The 21800-nt window shown below is 42.3% G+C and overlaps 1 protein-coding gene across 10 annotated transcripts in view; it reads left to right on the top strand.

Annotated features, from left to right (window-relative positions):
• Positions 1-21297, top strand: part of KCNJ16 (potassium inwardly rectifying channel subfamily J member 16) — a 53510-nt gene extending 32213 nt beyond the window's left edge. For 8 of the 10 annotated variants that reach the window (XM_061175635.1, XM_061175633.1, XM_061175636.1 and 5 more), the window contains one exon: positions 17589-21297. In XM_061175635.1, the coding sequence (XP_061031618.1) occupies positions 17677-18936 (1260 nt within the window). In that variant the 5' untranslated portion in view covers positions 17589-17676 and the 3' untranslated portion in view covers positions 18937-21297. Of the gene's footprint in view, positions 1-10556; positions 10615-16498; positions 16672-17588 lie in introns of those variants that run through there. The other 2 variants (XR_009698343.1, XR_009698344.1) reach the window with 2 other exon arrangements.
• Positions 21298-21800: the final 503 nt, after the last annotated feature.

Here is a 21800-nt window from a genome sequence, read left to right as displayed (position 1 = left end):
TCCAACACCATTTGTTGGCTATTTTTTCTCCCATTGGATTGTTTTCATGTGTTTGTTGAAAAAATAAAATAGACATATAAGTATATATCAATTTCTTAGCTCTCTATTCTGTTAATTTAACCCATTTATTGATCTTTGTGTCAGTAAAGTAATTATTTGATCACCATATGTTATAGTTAATCTTGAAATTATGTAGCATAACGTAAGTCTTCCAAGTTTATGTTTCTCAAATTCGCTTTGGATGTTCTAGGTCCTTAACAACAACAACAACAAAAAACCATCTACACCCTGATTCTGCTTCCAGCAGGTCCTCTCCTCATTAAGGGTTAAAACTTTAGCTATGGAAGGAGGTGAATTTCTTGTAGTCCTTTTCCCCCCAACTGTTTACTATCTCTGTGACCCCAGATAAATCTACCAAACTAGTTAAGCTTTAATTCTTCATCCCTTGCAAACTATTATATATAGGATGGATAAACAACAAGGTCCTACTGTATAGCACAGGGAACTATATTCAACATCCTGTGATAAACCATAATGGAAAATAATATAAAAAAGAATATATATATATATCCCAATCTCTCAATTTATCCCTCCCGTATACACACAACTATATTTAAAATAGATGACTAATAAGGACCTACCGTATAGCACAGGAAACTCTACTCAATACTCTGTAATGACCTATATGGGAAAAGAATCTAAAAAAGAGTGGATGTGTGTATATGTACGACTGATTCACTTTGCTGTACACCTGAAACTAACACAACATTGTAAATCAACTCTACTCCAATAAAATAAATTTTAAAAAATTCTTCATCCTTAAAATGGTGATGATATTGATACCTAGTTCTCAGGATTTGGGGGAAAATTAAACAAATTCATGGATGTAAAGGGCTGGCACCTAAGAAGTGTTTCTTTTCAGGATGAGGAGCATATGCAGCCCTTATCCTCCCTGCGTCTGGATTCCCTATGATCCTGCAGCCCAGCACCACACACAGGCCCAGGTGTTTTTGGCCGCACCTCTTGGATGTGGTCACTCTCCTGCCAGGGTGCCTGCCTGCTGCCCGCACTCACCTCTCCTGAGCTCCCCGCCTCTGTGTCTCCCCTTCCTTCTCGGCCCCCCGGCCTCCCACTACGTGGCTGTCACACTAATTCACAAAAGCCCTGGGAGTCTTTTCTCCCCACACTGCCCTCCGTCAGCTCAGCTGAATTCCTGTCCTTCCACAATCATGGGTGGACCTGCTTCCAAGGCACAGCCAGCGCCCCTCTCCAGTGGGCAACCCGAAACCCTTGGCCTTTGACCTTAGGGGTCTGGCCATTCTATTGCCTATTAGTCCACACACATCAGATTTGGCGCCTAGAAAGGCATTACCAGATTCTCCCCAGATGCGTGCTCCCAGCCATTGGGGTGATCCAGTGAGCTTCCCCGGCCCACAGGCTGCGGAGCGACAAGCCGTGAGCACCGCCAGCCGTGTTCCACAGCCAGCTGCTGGATCAGCCTTAGCGATGATCTCCCGAGGCTGCAAGGCTCAGAATATGGCGGTCCTCCGGCTACAACGTTTCAAGGTGTCCCTCCAAAGCGGAGGAAGGCACTCCCTTCCATCTAAAAAATTCTGAATTGTAATGACAATATATTCATCACTCTTGGGGCGTTTCTTTTGCAATGGAGATAGAAATGTGTTTTCTCTCATCCCAACCTTGGGTTGCTTTGTATTCTTTTATGAGATAGTCAGTCAGCTGTGGCCATGACAGCAGACAGCATCAAGGCTCAGAAAAAAATCATGTATTATACTCAAACATCCTTGAGACAGCAGATGTGGCACAGGACCACGTGGGAAAGACACCAGGGTGGTCCAGAGGCAGAAGACAGCAGCAAAGGGGAGGTCAAGTCACAGCTGGCTTCTATCAGGGTTTACGTGAGAAAGTCAAAGCAGGGCAGGATGAATAGCTTAGCTGTGGCTAGTTTGAATGATTCTGGAGAACTCTGGGTGATAAGGGTTGTTCCTAGTTGCTTGATACCTGGCCCTGGGTTGATGAAGGCAGAAGAATATTGCCTTCTTGGGTGTACAGCCACCTGGAGGAGATGTGGCCCTGGTTGAGTTGTTTGTGTTATCTAAAGCATGCTCCGGGCTGGGTCTTTTTCTATCTCTAAGGATTGGCTAGCCCTGAGAAGGGCAGTCTCTCTCCAGCCAGAATATGTCTTTGTTTTTGTTTTCCTTTTAGGATGTCAAAAGGTCATAATAGACAGAAAATTTTAAAACCTCTACAATGCATAGGTATTCTTTCATCTATGACTTGAGCCGACAGACAGACCCTCCTTTGTCACCTAAGAAATTCAGTAAAATGAATCTCTCTTTACTGATACTAGCCTGCCACTGACCTAAAGCCCTTTCAGTTTTGCGTCCCTCTTCTCTACCCTGAATTTTTCTGTATTTTCTAACCACCACTCTTGTATGACATGGCAGATTTTTGATCACGGTTTTAGTGTCCTTGAGGAGAGCAAGCCAATGTCCTATGAACCTCAGGGAAAATGGCCTTTGCCTAGTTACAGGGATTCATAAACTACCTAAATCATGTAGAGGAGGGCTGGGAATGTTAATTCTCTAATTCACTGCTCAGGAACCACACACACACATACACACATCCTCTTCAGTACTGGCTCTTTACGATTAGGGCTAATCCTTCCATAAGAATCAAGCTTCTGGCTTCAGAAGAAATTAATGCCAAAATAAGTCTGTGTTCTTTGGATCCAAGCAGTAGGAAGCTTTATCCTTGCCGCTTTCCTCAGGATGCTCTGTGACATCATCCACACTGGATTGTTTTTCCCTTTGTATTCAAACACTTTGGCTTAATTCCAAAGGGCGTCCAAAGGCAACAGACCTTCCCTGCAACCCACCCATGGGCCGTGTAATCTCACAACTGGAAACATTCGGCTCCATGAAGAGGCATCGCCCAATTCGCTCTCTTTGATAGCATCACCCCACTCCCACCCCAGGCCTGGGCTTCCTCTGGCCTCTTTCCTTGCTGACCCTCTTTAGGTTCTGAGTGGTTCAATCCAGTGGTTTTGCTGGTTGACAGTCACTGGGGCTTGTGGATACTGGTGTGCACATCGTGGGCTGATCTTATCAGTAGAGTGGGTAGACGTATCTCAGGAAAGCTTGAAAACAACCACAGATGCTGAGATATTTTCCCACAACCTGCATATTTAAAGTTACGGGAATAGCATACAATCTCCTTAATTCTAGAAAACCTGGTTCAAGCCTTATCTACAAAAGATACGTACATCCAAGAGGATGACATTAACTTTTATGCACCATCTAGAATCTAGTTATAGAGACCTGGGTTGCAATCCTGGTTCTTTCACTTTCCACCTCTGTGATAGATAGTGAACAACTTCTTTTCTCTAAGTTTTAGTTTGTTAATTTGCAAAGCAAAAAAAAATGGTAAAATAAAACAAGCATTTCAGGTTTGTTGCTAAAATTAGGGGAGAGTGACACAGAACTCAGGCACTGAGAGAAGAGACCCAGCTGGACGGAGGGGCAGGTGGCACTAGCAGTGTTGGCTGGGAGCACAGAGAGACTCCTTGATTAGCATCACAAGTTGCCTGTGGGCTGGACCTCCCAGGCCGCATCGTTCTGAACTACTTGGAGGTGCTTTCTGACCGCTGAGCCATCGCTTGTTAGATAATCGAGATTTTGATTAGTGCTGTTCTGTTGACCTGACAGTAGAGACTCCTTGGCAAAAGGAGCCAGCCAGGGAATACATCCTACAGATGGATAAGGTCAAAAATCCTTACGTGTTGCTTCATTACAAAGAGTGTTCTTTGATTCAAATGACAAGGATGGAGGTCATGAACAGCCCTGCAGGGGACAGGAGGTGGACACCAGCTTTGCTTGATGGCACAGGCATAGATATTGTGTTCCCATGCCAAGGCAACCATGGACCAAGAACCCAAGAAGCAAATGGAAGCTCTTGGTTGATGGTGCTGGGGAGTGAAGTTCACAAGATTTTGGTGTCATGTAATCAAATGCGAATGATTAACAGAACAAATATCTCCTTATGCTATCGTGTCTCCTCTCTTGATTGTCTGTGGATGTGGAAGCTGGCATGGATGTATTCACAAGCTGTTGAACATCTGTCTTTGAGGACTGGCTTCTAATTTTTTTCAATGAGGGCATCCAATCTCTCTTTCTACAGGAAATTTGCATGAGATTTGGGAGTTCAAACTGTCAATGATATTTACATTTCTCAGTTAAAAAGCCAACATTTCTTCCTCTGGCCCTAAACTCTATGCGTGGAAAAAGCTGTTTTAGTTCATAGCATATTCTTTCTGTTAAGATAATTAAACTTCTGCAGGACTGCCAACGCTCATCAATAGAATGAATTTTTCATAAATGTTATCTACCTTACGTGGGTGCAAACTGGCATTTTGATTAAGTTGAAGCCAAAAGTTATTTTATTAGCAGAGAAAACCTTCCTCTACCTACCCTGCTCCAACCAGCCTCAAATAAAAGGAGGCCATGCTGGCTACAGTTACAATTGTTATGAATGATTTTTAGTAAAATCAGTAGCTAAAAATTGTTGAATTTTCAAAATATATTGGAAATCTTTCTCCATGTCGCTATGCTGTGTACATTCTTGGCTAAGAATGAATTTTGATTTGGATGTGGGACATCTATTTGTTCAAGCCAAGCACCACTCAAATTTCCATAGGCAGATTATCTGCTGGATGAATTAGCCCAAGGAATTAAAAACGAAAATTCCTAAACTGCCTTTTGCTCAACTATCCAGAATGTTCCCCTTGATTACATCCTGCCTGTCTGATAGCTTGACTTCAGGTCATTTTAAAAGCCAGCCATGTACAAAAATGGGGCATTCTTTTCAGAGCCTGTGATTTATTCCAAGCCAAATGCAAATCGATTTCTCACTTCTTTCCTTCTGTGGCTTATCTATGCCACCGTTTTCCTTCCTTAGCCTAGAAAATCAAGAATTAATCACAAAAGCAGAATGCTGGGGAGGTACCTTTGCACCTTAAATGCTGGGAAAAGTCTCAAACCTAACTACCTTTCTTTTGGGTCTACTACGTGATGTCACTTTGATATTCTTCCACCCGAGAAGCCTCTACTCTCAGTGGCCTGTCTTGACAGAGCGAATGTGGTGTACTTGGCAACACTGAGCAGCTCAAGGGCAGTAACTGTCCTCACAATCCTCGGGAATAGTCCCCCAGTGCCTCAGGTACAGTTAAAAGTCGATTGAATTGAAGAATACACAGAGGCTGTTTCCATGATCTTTTCCAGCTCATTACAGGCATTGGTATGATAGAGTCTCTTACAGCGCACGTCTAAACATCTTAGCAGGAGAGGTAAGGGAAAAGTGCCCCCGTCTGCCTCAAACTCAACTCCCCAGTGTTCATCCCAATGAATATTCCAGCCTAAGAAATGCTGGGAACAGAACCACTTCTCTTTTTAAGAGAAGTCTTGCTAACCTGGGTCACCTCTGTTTGTATAGGCATTCACAGATAATGACATCTATCCTTCCAACTTAGGTAGGGTGATTTATTCTTCTTCTCTAGCACTCTAGTGGAAACTGAAGTACAACCAGTGGAGAAGGTATAGAAAACGAAATGCATGGAAATCCAAGAGTCTATCTAATGCACTAATTTCTGTCAGCTACCTAAATCTTCTGTTATCTGTTGTAAGAGGCAATGCTTTTTTGCCAAGTACCCTTGAAAAGGCTCAGTCTAATAGAAAGCTAATCTCATGTGATAGGCAACCCACTGCTTAAAGTATTGTATCAATAGGCTGTCTATCTGGATCTTCCTAGGGACATCATTTGTCTTGTATTTTAAGACCTTCTCAATTTATCTGTATCAACGAGGGAAAATGGGAATGGAGATAACAGCCAATAACAGCCTCTTTGTTTTCCTTCCCAATAAAGATGTCCTGCGTTTTCATTGTGACAGCTTAAAACAGAAATTCAATCATTTAAAGGTCAAAGAAGTAGTAGACATTATCCCAGGAGTTCCTGATCTATGAGCATATTACATCTGTGAGATCAAAGATGCCCAGAAGATTGAACAGACTAATAAATAGACTCTTTGTAATTGCCAAAAGGACAACTTACAGGCAGTTCTCACAAAATGGGAAAATAACGACAGAGAGATAGGACTTGGTTTTCTGTTGGAATACTATACATATCAAACTTGGAGAAGGTCAAACATGACAGCATATACACTTTCCATAAAATATATTTGTTCTGGAATGAACAGTTAAGTTCAACCCAAGCAGCTCCCAAACCAAAGTACACAGGAGCTATTCAAGGCCAGTCATAGGTAACCTGGCACTTAGAAAGCATAGTGGATGACGAGTACACAATAATATCTATTCTTAGTGATACTTGTGGTTCTTCTGGCAGCTCTGTCATGGCTCTTTGAAGGTTATATCAAGGCAGTTAGGTGCTAGAAGGGAACTTTAAAACAAGTCTGGAAATTGCCAGCCTCATGATTCTTAGAGGAAAAAAAAATGGTAGATAACTCTCAACCTCTTTCCCTCACTCTTTCTCTCTCCTCACTGGGATCTATACTTGAACGGACTGTAGTCACAGCTACAAGCATTGCAGTTAACTACTCATTAAATACCAAAGACTGTGGAAGGAGCTTTGGGGACATAGCTCATTTACTCGCCCTAGCAACCTATGACCTACATTTTTTCATAAGGGCAAGCAGAGGCTCAGAGACTAACATGCAGGGGGCACAGTCTTACGAGTGATCGAGCAAGCCTCTGAACTCAATTTCATGTCTGTTAGAACCCATCTTCTCCATTCTTGAAGCTTTAACATGGTGGATCTCCATCTTGAGGATATATGAGAATCAACAGGGGAGTTGGGCAGGGGAATAAATCAAAATGATTGGGGTGGGATCCAAAGATCTGGAGGTATAACGTGTTCCCCTAGGATCTCAGAAGCAGGTTGTAGTAGACTGCACTTTCAAAAACACTCTACTGCTTGCAGGGGTATCTGAATGAGGTTTCGGAGTTCATGAATAAGAATTATGAAGAATTGGCTAGGGCCAGCTCTTTAGGCAAATCTACATCATAAATATCTAATTGCCTTCTTCAAATTCATCCATTTCTAAAGATCGTTTCCTTGTGTCTTAAAAGTCCATTAACATAGACCTTAAAGTAGTCAAGTTGCAAAATAGCACAATTTTTAATATTTTCTTTCCAAAGTGATTGCAAATATTAGGATAAAAGAAAGATTCTTAAAACAGACTTTGGTATACCAAGCCAAGAAGCGAAGGCATTAGCAGTTTAATAGGTTTTGGAATGGGGAAGGGAGACAAGAGGGCACTGAGGGAGAAGAACCGCATTCGATGCTTGTTGAATTTGAACTCTGCTTTATGTAGCCCTGAATTGTGACCAGCTGCTTTCATGATTTCTCCAATTGGTCTCCAGCGGCCAACTCTGACCCAGCTCCCTCTTCCCCCACTTCCTTGTTTTAAATGAGATCTGGTTTTACTTAGATGAATTAAATGTCACTATATTTGTTTCTGTGAACTGTTCCAGCAAAAATTACAGCATCAGTGTCTGACTTTAAATGTCTGTAAGACTGTCTGCTTCTCTGGGCTATTTATAGTTGCCTTTTAAACACTCTAATAAATGCTTTTAGTTAGCCATTGGTTTGCTCCCCCTTTATGGAGCCTCAGAATCGGTACACTTCAAAGTACCAGCTGAAAATACCTGTTTTTTTTTCTTCTTTGCAAAAGTAATGCATGTTCATTGTAAAGTTTTTGAAATTGTAAAGAGACAAATAGAAGAAAAGGGGGGAGAAAAATAAAAACGATCATACCAGAGAGGGCCACAATTCACATTTTGTTTCTATCATTCTGTCATTTCTCCATGTTTAAATGTATTTAAACTTAAAAAATTATATTGTACAAGCTGTTTTATAGTCCTCTTTCATTTTTTCCACCAAACAATATGTTTTCTATTTTTTCTGTCATTCTTCTACTCTATCACATTTAATGGCTACATTAAATATAATGAGTAATGATATGATTGTACCATTACCTATGAAACAATCCCACATTTATTAGATGGCTAAGCCATAGCCAAAACTTGCTACTACAAATAGCCCTACAAATTAGCCATGTCTCTCTGCTCATTCATGATCGTTTCTTTAGGATAAATTTCTACAAGCGGAATTGCTAGATCAGAAGCTGAGCCAAATTCATAGACTTTTGCCACATGTACCCAACTCACCTCCAGAAATAGTTCAAATTAAATATATATATGTATAAAATATAATGTAATATTATATCTTTGAAATGACAGTATAATAACATGCATTCCTGTTAGGAGAACCACATTTCTAATCATTCAATCATCATTTTAACAAATTTTATTAAACACTTTTTAGTGCCAGGCATTTTTTTTTTCAACTCCAGATTTCCAGAGAGTTCTTCAGCATAGTTACACGCAGTTAACCACACTAAAAATGGTCAGTTCTAGGGAAGCTGCTAAGCAAAAGTGGATAGAAAGACTTTTTTTTTTTTAAACTATGTATGAACTGGCATCTAGGACAGGGGAGAGGCCAGGTACATGGAAGGAACTGAGAGCTGGTGTTTGGAGAACTGGCAGTGTTGATGGTTTTATGGACCTAGGAATGATGATTCTCTTGCTAGGACTGAAATCTCCTTGAGGACATTGCATTGTTCAACTGGTCTTATTCAATTATTTGTTCACTCCTTCAAAGTCTAATTAGTGAGGGTCTACATGCTGCTTATCACTCTAGCTGCTGAGGACACAGTGGTAAATAGGACGAGGAGAGCTTTTCTCAAGGAATTTACAATCTATTCCCGTGGGGCAATCCAGCCAACAAACAAACAAATCCGTCAGTTAGAGGTAAGCACTTTGAAATAAATAAATCATGTTAACGAGACAGAAAATAACAGTATGGGGGTGAGTTTTAGTTTATATCCTCATCAGACAAGGCCTCTCTGGAAAGGTGTCCTTACGGATGAGACATCAGTGATGACAAGAAGCCACACAGGCAGAAAAGGAAGTGCAAAGGCCCTGGGGCAGGAACATCCTTACTTGTTAGAGTAGAGCTTAGCAAACTTTTTCTGTAGAACGCCAGATAGTAAATATTGTTGGCTTTGTGGAGCACATGGTCTCTGTTGCAACTACCGGGTCTACAGGGGTAACGTGACAGTAAGTAGCCATAGACCATGAATAAGCAATGGTCTGAACGTGTTTCAGTAAAAGTTTATTTACAAAACAACCAAAGAGCTGGACATGCCCCATGGACTGTAGTTTTCTGCCCCCTGCGTTAGTGAAAAAGGGAGATTTGATGAGGAGAGAGAGTGAACGGTGAGAAGACTGGGAGATAATTTTCAGAGATGGGCAGAGGTCAGATATATACAATCTGTATACAATACTGATTATGCAAATTACTCTAATTGCAATGGGAAGACACTGGATGGTTTTAAGTAGAGGAGTGACATGTTTTGATTTTATTTTAAAAAAGAGTAGATCCAAGTACAGTAAGGGCAGAAAGAGGAGGTCTCTTAGGAGGCTGTTGCTGTGGTCCATTGAAGACCTGGTCCATTAAAGACATGGTGGTTTGGACAATGATGAGAAGTGAGTAGTTTTAAGATCTGCTTTGAAGGTGAGCCAACAGGACTTGCTGCTCGTGTACATAATGGGAGTAAAGGAGAGTGAGAGACCAGTACTCTTACATATAGGAGATACTTTTAAAATGTAAATTAAACTGAATTGTAACTGAGTGCTTTCTGTTTCAAGAAACAAAAGCTATCCCTGGTTAATAAAAGCAGAAGAAAATATTATTGAAAAGATATCAGGTAGCTTACAGCATCAAAGGAAGTATGAAGAGAAAGGCCCTGATTTGAGCAAAATCAAGAGGCCAAATGAAAATCTAACCTCAGGGACTGTCTCCCTGGAAGCTGCGGCTTGTGTCTTTCTCTGGGTGATTGAGATGTGCACCATCACACCACTGGCCTCTTGACTCTTGGTAGTTGCCTGGAATAATAGGATTCAGCATGCTTCTGTCACTTCCTCAGGAATCAAAGTCTTGTTTGTGAAGTTCTGATTGGCTACTCCACAGTCAGGTGACCCTGCTCCAGGTGGTGCAGTTCTGATTGGTCAGTCCAAGGTCAGGTGACCCTGCTCCAGGTGGTGCAGTTCTGGTTGGCCACTCCAAGTTCCGGTGACCCTCGTCCAGGTGTAGCGTGAGGAAAGGCTGTAGTGAGAAGTGGCTTCTGCCATCTCCACTGGCATCATCCTATTCCCAGTCACCACCATATCTTATTATCCAGTTATTGAAATACCTTTCTGCTTTACCTTCCCATGGCTGCTTTTAAATTTCTCCAACCAATTTTCCATGGCACAGGCAGAGTGATCTTTTAAAAATGCAAGCCTTATCATGCTGTGCCCTTGGTTAAGGTACTTCAATCGCTTCCACTGCTCTTGGGAGAAAGACCCAAATCTTTAATTCTACCTAGTAGGTCATTTATGCTCTGTCTCTATCTCTCTTTCCAGCTTCAAATCCGCGACCCTACCACCACTCCAACCCCTGCCTCGTATTCAGTTCTTTGGAAAGCATGCCCTATGCATCTCTGAGTCACGGAGCCTCTGCAAATGCTGTTCTTCTGCCTGGGAACCTCGTTTCCCCTTTCCTCTTAGACTTGTCCTCATCGTTCAGATTGTAACTCAGACATCCATCTCTCCCAGACTCCATAAGGACCCAGTATTATAAGCTATTGCAAGAAACAGAGGAGAAATATTCGTCCAAGTTAAGGGTTAAAGGAAGATTATAAGGACAGCTTCCAAGGTGCTAGCCATTGTAGCCTTTTATATTATGCCATTCATTCCTTACAAAAACATTTTGAGATAAGTCAGCTATTGTCCTTATGTTTTAAATAAACACAATGCGGCTTAAAGATATTTGTTAAGATGCAGATATCATACAACTAAGATGTGGTAGAACCATAACTAGAATCCAAATCTTTGATCTCCATATTCCTGCCTTTTAACTGCGCCACTGGAGGACCATATTGTGGAACTTGGACTGTGCCCCGCGGTAACAGGAGAAGGATATTTACATTTCAGAATAATCACGCTGGATGAAAGTGGCAAGAGATGGGTTAGCAGGCTGTTAGGTAAACCAGGTAAAACCAGGTTCTTAACTGATCAGGAAAGCTTGAATTCAGTGATAAAATGCAGATGAGTTCCTGTAATGATAGGTTCTTGTGAGAACCAGGCCTTAAGATTAGCTGAGCACAAAGGATGCAGCAGCCAAACTGCACCTATCAATAGTGAGAGCCTTAACAATGAGAGCGCCTCAAACAAACTAAATAGGGCAACAAGGCGTGAGCTGAGAGCATTTTCACCTACAGCGAGAGCCAGGAGAATTGAAGAGCATCTCTCGGCTCCAGTGTCGGGTCCCGGACCCCCCTTTCTCCCATCATGCTTGTGAAGTGGCACCATCGCCTCTGGCTCCAGACACTCTCCGTATTCGTACTTCATTTTGCTTTCTCCTTGGTATTTACGCCACGGTCTGGGTGATCATCTCCTTTTATTTACCGATGCCCAACTCTCAAATGCCAATCCCACAAGGGTGGGACTCTTCACTAATTCCTGAAGGTGGGTAGGTCTAGCACATATAGAGCTCAATTTTTTAAAAATGAAAAAAGAAAAAAAAAACAAGAATGAAAACAATCAGTCACAAATTCTCCACTGGAGGGTTTTAGAGACCACTGGGGAAGTCCTTTCCTTACACAACCAGGGGAAATTGAACTGTGGTCTCTTAGAGAGATGTTAAGATCTCATGATATCCAGCCTCTGCATGAAGCCGAGTCCCACTCAAGGTAACTCTGAGCAACGGGGGCTGACATCCAACCAAGACAGGGACGGGCAGGCTGATTTTCAAGATAAGAACAAGAGAAACTGTAAGAGCTGTCTCAGTAAAGCAGGTACATACCATCTAAGACAAAGAATAAGTATGATAAGCGCCTTGTGAATTTCTTTAACCTGTTAACTTTGCCGAGCTTGTCACTCTTGTTTCCTTTAGGTTGGTTCCTCTTGTTTCCTTTAGGTTTTTTTTCCTAAGAAAAAAATTCTTAGCGTGAGCTGGAAATGTATGTATCGTGTATATATGAGTGTGTGTGTTTTGAAAACAAGGACTAGGGGATTTTCCATTTGGTAACAGTTGTGAAAGAGAAAAGAAAATGACCTGGCCCCTCGGGTTTGGGGGAAGTGGTGAAAGGACAGAGAAGTGGCCCAGGTGGCTTAATGGTAGGAAACAGTGGTGACATCCATATTTATTGGGAACCACGTGTTGTCTGCCCTGCTGTCGTGCAACTGGGAAGCTCTCCGAGAAAGTTAGAGCATGTGCTCTGATATTTTACAGAAGGGGCAACAGTGCTCACGGGATCCAGATTCAGGAGATAATTACTGAATAACTGCTGTGAGCCCAGCACGGGGAAAGACGGCTGCCCATCCCTGTCTCGTTCAAACCTTGTGATAACTCAGTGGCATCGGTGACCCCACGTCAGCAGTGAAGACCCTGAGGTTGACAGAAAAGTCCCTCGCGATGAGGAGGACAGACCCGGAACTGGCGTCTACCTCCCATGCATGGTTTCTCTGCAAAACCAAAAAAAATTTTATTTCAGGCTATTTCTTAATAATGAGGTTATTCTATTTCTAAACCAGAACAATCGGCCGTTACAACTCATATTATTTTGGTACTGTCCTGACATCCAGACAATGGAGAAACAGAATCCCAGACTTCAGATTTCTTCTACTTTATAAAACACAGCATCCTTTGGGGTGAGGCTGAATTTACACAGGTGATACATATGACTTAGAGGAAAACGGGGCGGGAACAAGGATCTCCAGATAAAGTTACGAGTAGTATTGTCAGGCTGGGTTTCTGCTGCTTCCCAGCATCTACTTCAGTTGGTTGATAACATATTATAAGTCCCTTTCCTATGATGAAGCCCCTCTATTCCATAAACTGGCACAAATCTTTCTAAATCGATTCAGAAGGAGAAACTGTAAGGTTATATCAGGGAAGAGGTAAAATCCATGGTCAGGGAGAAGTTGGACCAGGGATGGAGGGTAGGATGGGAGGCAGGAAACAGAGAGGGAACAAAAGCTTTAGGTGAAGCCACCGCCTGCTCTGGGGGTGACAGCAGCTGAGAAGGAAACGAGATAACCTGGCTCTGTCAACAAAGGAGACGCTGTTTGAAATCAGGGAGTGTGTGGAGAAGGACGGGCAGTGTCCAGCAGGGACGGTGAAGCAGGTGTTCAGTGGCTGAATGTCAGGTCCACCTAAGAGCGTCTGAAAGTCTTATGAGGATTCCAGGCAAGATAAGGCTCAGGCTTAATTCTAAGGCAAGAAGCTGTGGGACAGATTTTGAGCAAACTAACTTGTTTGGGTTCTCTCCTAACTCGTCAAACCCCTCTTTCTTTCCTCCTCACCGACCAGAGCCCACCCCAAGTGTCGTCTGATCACACCTCCCTGGACCTCCCTGTGGCCCCCTTCCCCCTTCCCTTACCACAGACTCTACCAACAAGGTCTTCAAAGACAAGGACCCGCACGCAGAATTCAGGCCGCACTTTCTACTCTCTACCCCGTCAACTCTCACGTTTCCACCAAAACTTATCTCATCTCACAGTTTTGCCAGGAACGTAACTTGATTACTGATGACTTCATGAAACTCACTTACGTGCTAGAGAAAGTACTTGTTCACCTCGAAGGCCATGGGCGTGAGAAAGTGAATTTTACCAAAGATACTTTAGACCTTTATTTGTGGAGCATCTCAAATTATACAGAGATGATTACTATTGCTATTCATATGTTTATGTTAAGTAGATGCTAGGGACAAGTTCAAATTTTATTGTCAAAGTGACACAGGACTGTGAAGTCTTAGCCACTGTGTCGTACCCAACATGCTAATGAAAAGCTTAGGTTTGAAGAGCTACTTGCAGAGCGGTCTGCCTGGTAAATGGCTGAATTTGAGAGGACGTGGCAAAGTAGCAGAGGAATTGCTTCCGAATTGTTGAGTCTGACTGAGGCCCTTTTGTGCATTGAGAAAAGGGGACAGGTACACAGGCTGCTCCTTTGTTTTGTTGAAAATATTCCCTGTCGTTTCTATAGCCCATTTGAAATGTGCTCTATTCATAAAGGTTTCTCCTTGAATTCATACAAAGATCTAAAATCCTGGGGACTAAAAGCAGATCTCACTAGCCAAAGTAGATTAAGGAACATTTTTTAATGTCTTAACTTAGTACCATGAGCAAGGTCTGAGAAAAGTCATTGTCAGGGTTGGGTCTGCTCACCCCTCTGACGTTCCCTCTCACACGTGTCTACAGTGCTTTCCTGAGTATCTTTGCAAATTGTAATGAACTTGGCTGGCGTTCTCAGGAAGATCCACCATCCTCACTGCGCATGGCCTCTTACTCTAAGCCACATTTGTAAAAGGACCCCGTGTCACGACAAAGAAATTGCATGCAATGACAAAGGTCCTTCCTTACCTCTGTCATGAATCGCCGGGCAAAATAGTTTGAAACTGGTGTAGAAGAGGGACCTTAGATTTAGCATTTACTTTTGAGTTTTATATCCCACGATTTTGGCATTTCAGTGATCATATTTCCATTTTTATTTTTAAAGAAAGGAATTTTGCGGTCAATGAAATAGCCACCATCAGTTTCAGGAGAGCAGGGAACACAGCATGTGAGAAGAACTACAGAAGTAGGAACACTGAAAATACTTTTTCATCATGGAATCGATGGGGACAAGATAATTAGGAAAGCATTAAGGCAATTTTAAAGCCCGGCTTCAATTCTGAGAAAAACAAATGTTAAATATAGAATGTCCAGTCAATCAGTAAGCCTTATCCTCTGTTACTTAATGGCAAACGATTGGAAAAGTGCTCAAGTTAACACAACATATGAAAGAAGGGATTAATAAACATCTATGTTGTCTAGCCATTTTTGACAAAAGGGCTGCTGTAAACTCCTTAGCTCATGGTGTAGGCTGAGAAATGGTTAATATTAAATAAGATTAGTTTGGTTATGATCTATCATTTAGCTTGAAAACAGTTGTCTTTTTGGAAATGCATCATTTACATGGTGGGAGAATCAAAGGATAGATGAATCAAATGTATGCATTTAAACAGAATCTGAAAGCTTTTCTCTGGATACGTTGAAATGAATGATCGTGATAATAACCCACTGCAGAGGATGTGATGGGTTGGGGGCAGAATTCTCACAGCTGTTACCTTGGATCCCTGAAATTGTTACATTATTCAGAAATAATTTTTCTACATACTCACATTTGCTCCCTTGTAGCTTACATTAAGTGAAACTTCATTCACCAATTAGCATACTGTTGAAGGTATATTAAAAATGGCTTGTTTATAACAGCTGTTGGCACTACTGGAATTCACAGGGATGCCAACCAAACACCATTGCAAATAAAAACCTTTCTTTTTCCTTTCGGTAGCAGGAAAGAGCAGAGTCACACGGTAGCTCTTGATTTACGAACGGTGCTTTCTCATTCTCAGACTCCCACGATGCGTGCAGTTCCCTTTAAGGAACTGGGTTAGAAGGAAGCCTTTACCAAGAAAATAACCCTATCTCCAAATCTGCTTCTTAATTTGCAATCATGTGGGCCTTTGATTATAACTGTCCCGTTCTCATGCCTCGAATGATCATGTGAGGGAGTGGAAACTGACGACCTTGAATAACTTCTTGTTTGTAAAGTGTCCTTCAGTGGCAAATCAGACAGGAACCTACAAAGAATCACATACATTCTGGGCAAAATTTGTGGGACTATTTTACCTTTAACATCCCAATAAGCATCTTGTCAGCCTTGGGTCCCATCCTGAAAGTATACAGTTGTCTCCCCGAAACACGGCTGAAGTGTTGACCAAAGAGAGGCTGTAACTCTTCAAAGCAGATCTGGGGGACGGCTGGGTGAAGAGGCCAGGGCGGGCGGACAGACAGGGAGAAACGCGGACACGCCTTACAGGACATTTTGGCTGTAGCCAGTGTCCATCCTCCCTGTGGTCCACCAAACAAAGTGTTTAGTGCAAAGAGGGCCCGATCCCTGGAGAAGCAGAAAAATGATTCCTGTTGACTGGAGGGAAATTAACTCATTCCTCCCTTTTCCTAGCAGAGAAGGCGCTGGATAAGTACTTGGTGATTAATTGCCTTGGTTGGTTTCAAGGGGCGTCTCCATGTCCGGAACAGTATTTACGCCCACGGAATGTTCTGTGCTGCCCAGTGGCAGGATCCTCTGATCCAAAGCCTCCCCTCCCCCTTCCACGCCCCTCCCGCACCTGGCACAGGTAGACGGTGTGGAAAACATATTCTAGTGATTACTAAACTGTTACCATTGGGCCCCAGTGACTCCTTTTTTGGCAGAAAAGTAACTAAGGACCATTTGATATTGAATGTTTAAAACTTACTTTCAGGTTTGAGCTGGAAAACCATTGGCCTATATCAAGGATGCTAAAAGCAATAATAACAGTATATATCCATATAACTTGATCTTTTAAAGACTGAATGGATTTGGAGGGAGGAAGATGATTTTGCCCAGTCAGAGCTGTGAAACCGTCAGGAATACAATGGTGAGAGGAGTCCAATTGCAGCATTCTCCCTTTAAGAGGGAAACAAGATTAGCAACCTTGGCAAATTTTCGGCTTCTTTTCAGAGGGAAAGAGAAAAGCTTCCAGTGTCAAAAAAAAAAAAAAAAAAAAAAAGAAAAAGAAAAGGAAAAGAAAGAAAGAAAAAGAAAAAAGAAAAAAGGATGGATGTTTTGAAACAAAGGCAGAAGCAATTTTATACTTTATTGAAAGCTTGCCTGGGAGTGGTTTTAACTCCTCTGGGGTTAAGAAAGATTTTTTTCCTCTCAAGACCGAAGGTGGAGCTAGGGTAAAGGAGTTGAATCTGAAATAACATCCCTGTCAGTTCTGTTCTGTCCTGAAAAGTACACAGGGAAGAAAAATCTCCGTGGAAGAGAGAGGAGGCTACAGGTGCAGAAGGCAAGGGACCGTCTATGATACAACCTGTATGTAAGTTACATTGTAACAGGAACGTAGAAACCCTTAATTGCCTCCTTTTTCTAAGCAAAACCATCTGACTTAAACAGAAAGCCTCTAAGGTGGCTAGACAAATACCCAGAGTTCTATTTTGCCTTTTTACATTACAGATTATTTTGTTTTCTAAATGCCCTCAGGCCAGAAGAGTCTACAAAATGAAGACAATTTTTTTTTTTTTTTTTTTAATGTCGGGTCAGGAGAGGTAGTGAGGGCTCATTTGGGATAATCATAGTGTTTACTGAAGCGTTATGCATGTATAAGAATGTTATTTTCTCTAATCGCATATTTTGTTCCTGTAATGACTGAGTTGAATTCTAAACTGAACTGAGTAATCAATACTTAATGCCTCTATCGTGCAAATGAAGTCTTAGCTGTTTCAGATGGCATCAAATTGCTTCAAATGGGGCACATTGCTCTGAAGATGGAAATTAAAAGCAAGTGTGTCAAATTTTCTGTTTTTCAGGTTTGAAGGGAAAACTCACAAATAGCAGCACCCCTAGAACAGTCGCTGCCCCAGAAGTCACCCGGATGCCCAAAGGGCGTTAGAAAGCATGAGCTATTACGGCAGCAGCTACCCGATCGTGAACGTGGACCCCAAATACCCAGGCTACCCCCAGGAGCACGTTCTAGCCGAGAAGCGAAGAGCAAGGAGACGTCTCCTCCATAAAGACGGCAGCTGTAACGTGTACTTCAAGCACATTTTTGGAGAATGGGGCAGCTACGTGGTGGACATCTTCACCACCCTCGTGGACACCAAGTGGCGCCATATGTTTGTGATATTCTCTTTATCTTACATTCTCTCCTGGTTGATATTTGGCTCTATCTTTTGGCTGATAGCCTTTCATCACGGAGATCTGTTGAGTGATCCCGACATCACGCCTTGTGTGGACAACGTCCATTCCTTCACGGGGGCGTTTTTATTCTCCCTGGAGACCCAAACCACCATCGGTTATGGTTACCGCTGTGTCACCGAGGAATGTTCTGTGGCCGTGCTCATCGTGATCCTTCAGTCCATCTTAAGCTGCATTATAAACACCTTCATCATTGGGGCTGCCTTGGCCAAAATGGCAACCGCCAGGAAGAGAGCCCAGACCATTCGGTTCAGCTACTTTGCCCTCATCGGCATGAGAGATGGGAAACTTTGCCTCATGTGGCGCATCGGTGAATTCCGCCCCAACCACGTGGTAGAAGGCACGGTCAGGGCCCAGCTTCTCCGCTACACAGAAGACAGCGAAGGGCGGATGACGATGGCATTTAAGGACCTAAAGTTAGTCAATGACCAGATCATCCTTGTCACCCCAGTAACGATCGTTCATGAAATCGACCATGAGAGCCCTCTGTATGCCCTTGACCGGAAAGACGTGGCCAAAGATAACTTCGAGATTTTGGTGACGTTTATCTATACTGGCGACTCTACCGGGACTTCTCACCAATCCAGGAGTTCCTACGTTCCCCGAGAAATTCTCTGGGGCCATAGGTTTAATGACGTCTTGGAAGTGAAGAGAAAGTACTACAAAGTGAACTGCCTACAGTTTGAGGGAAGCGTGGAAGTCTACGCGCCCTTTTGCAGCGCCAAGCAACTGGACTGGAAGGACCAACAGACCCACCCCGTGGGGAAAGGCCCGCCCGCCCGAGGACCCCGCGCATCCGACACCAAGGTCAGAAGAAGGTCACTTAGCGCCGCTGCCATCGTCAGCAGCTGTGACAACCCAGAGGAGACCGCCGCCTCCACCACGGATGAGTGTAAGGAAGCGCCTTACCAGAAAGCTCTCCTGACTTTAAATAGAATCTCTGTAGAATCCCAAATGTAGTCCTGAGTTGTAAGCACGAGGGCTACCAGTCAATCGTTTTTACCGCCTAGCCAATCGCCTGAAGGCAAGTAGTCATAAACAGAGCTTTTAAAGAAGGTGATAGCTGTCTTTGATGGTGAGGGAAGATAAATAGAGCAGGTTAAACTTGATAAAAGATATCTAAACATGACATCTATCCAATTGTTTAACGTTTTTTTTTTTTTGGCTAGCAAATTTTATGTTAGGGATACTATTAAGAGGCCTAATTGATTAATTTAAATTTCATCTCCTTTTGTTATTCCGTATACTTGTATTGTCAGTTGGAGGTATAACATTCAATAATGGGGAACACAGGTAGGACACTGGGATAATAGAAAGTAGAAAGGAAAATAGCATGAATAATAAAAATTTTAAATGGATCCAAATTGAGAGTATAATGAGTTACCTATAAAGACATGATATCATATAATCAAGATGCGCAGGGAATGCGTTCGGTGGATTGTAACATTGAGCTGTTTAACTGTGAGATCAGTCCCTGTGTTTGGTCCCCAGAGTGTCTCGGTATCAGCTGGCAGAGGCAGTGGCCGTAGGAAGTAACAATGCCGCCGGTTCTGACGGTGAATCCCCTGCCACTTGCCAGGTGACGATCAAGCAGTGCTAGAAGCTACTTTTTCTCTCATCCGTGAGGCGGAAGAAAAGTTGGCGTTATTACTCAGAGAGGTATTTCTCTCTTAAATGCTCTGTTTGACTCCAACAAATGGCTCTGTGTGGAGGAGCAGAAATAAGGCAAACCGGAGGTTTGTAAGGTGTGTGACAAGGGGACTGCTTCTGTCCACCTCCCCACACCTTCTCTGAGGACAAAGGATTGGGATCCTGGAGATGGGGTGAGGGAACGGAGAGCCATAAACATCCTCAGACTCTTTGAGAGAAAGCGTGTTCCTGGGTCCTGCAAGACTGGAGCTCTGGCTACACAAGGGATGGAACCCTTTTTTTTTTTTTTTTTTGGCAGTTGCGGTGGGGTTAGCAGGTGGGGAGGCTGAGAGGGGAAAAGTATTTATTTGTGCCTAGAAGCAATTATGTATGTTTCCTGTCTTGGTCACTTTAGAAAACACAAATAACTTGAATTGTGAATTTTAAGAAACGCTTCCATTGAACTTGGAACAATCATTTAAATGCAGGATTTTGTGAATATAATTAAGGTGATTTTAATGCACATTATGAAGTGGATCAGCTAAGTGCTTTAGAATTGCTTAAACTGTAGGACAGGAGATAAATGTGTATACTCTATTTCCACATTAAAAGATGTTAATCATGATTAAACACAAATCCAATCACCTACGAGTGAAGAGTCACTCACTCTAAGCTTTATCAGTTGAAGACTTATCAGCTATATTCCGAATTATCTGTGTTATTTTTTACATTGTTGCTGAGCTGGTAATAAGTATATGCCACAGCTTTTTATTTGTTTATTTTATTTAAATATATATATGCACACACATAGTTTTTGCTTTTTTCTGGAAAATCTCTCTCTCTCTCTCTCGCTCGCTCGCTCTCTCCCCATTTAAATTAAAGCACACAAGTAAATTTTACTGAATCCCAGAGTCCAAGATTACCAATAGAAGTAAAATGTATAGGTCTATAAAGTTTTTCTTTTGTTTTCCTTCTTTTTTCTCCTTTTTCCTTCTTCCTTCCCTGCTTTCCTTCTTTCATTTTCCTCCTCCTTTCTTTTTCCTGTGAGCAATAAAGTTATTTTATGATGCACAAGTGCAAAGCTTGTAGTCCTGTTGTTGTATGGATAAGAGATCTGTTCAGGTCACAGGTTGCAAAATTGTCCTGAAACTTAATATCAGAGCGCTAAATAATGCATTTCTTTTTTCCAGTCTTGTTTCAGGAAGGCAAAACCCATGTTTTTAAAATTGCACATGCCCTGTAGCTTTGGATTTTGGAGCAGCAATTACTCAGCTCAATTAGAATATTACAATCTACCAAGTAGAAAACAGCCAACACTACAACAAACAAACTTGCCCCCTTTCCCCCTTTTTTGGCATGCTTCACACCCATCTAGTTTCATTCACTTTCCTTCCTGGACTCTGCTTGTTCACGATCTTGCTTTGTTAGTATCAGGATAGAGGTGTCAATGTCCAATAAATACACTCTGTCGGGCTACGTGCCTCTTCCATCAAATTCTCTTACCCAGAATAGAATGTACAATCAGCAACCCCATGTAATATTTATCTCCCATTTTCTGTTTAGATTGATAACACACTTTGACACCCCAATGAGTTACTTAATAATAAAGATCTTAAAATTGTGCAAAAAAGTGTGTGCCTATGCTAGTGGAAATTCTGTGGATGTGGTCAGCAGGGGGGACAGGGCACCAAAACTGAGATTGCTGTTTCATAGAGTTAGGATGTGGGCAGAATTAGAAACCATTTTTCTTTCGTTTCTAACAGCTTGCAGAACAGCTCTATTCAAATGAATAATTAAGTGCTCCTGTAAGCGTTGCTAGAAACCTCCCTGCAAAATAGCATTTCTAGTTGGAAGTGCTCTGTCAATGATGAGAATATTTTTTCTTCTGGCATTCATCTCCCCCTAAAAAAGACATATTCAGTAGACCTAATTAGAAAATACATCATGGCATCAAGGCACTGCTCCACTGTGTTTTATAGCCTGGGAGGAGGGAACACAGGAAGAGAGAAGGAAAGACTATTTTCACGGACCACCAGCTCATCAAGTACCCTTAGGTGCTTTGCACAGATACACTTAATCCCCACACAGAAAACAAAGGGGTGGATATTTTTAATTTCCACGTCATCAAATATCTCATTCTTAACTTTATCCTGACTGACACATTCCCAACTGGGATAATGAAGTGCCCAGGTTAA

Source organism: Eubalaena glacialis, chromosome 19 (assembly GCF_028564815.1).
Source record: "Eubalaena glacialis isolate mEubGla1 chromosome 19, mEubGla1.1.hap2.+ XY, whole genome shotgun sequence".
In the NCBI taxonomy this organism is placed as follows: Eukaryota; Metazoa; Chordata; class Mammalia; order Artiodactyla; family Balaenidae; genus Eubalaena; species Eubalaena glacialis.
This window is presented reverse-complemented; position numbering and strand designations above follow the sequence as displayed.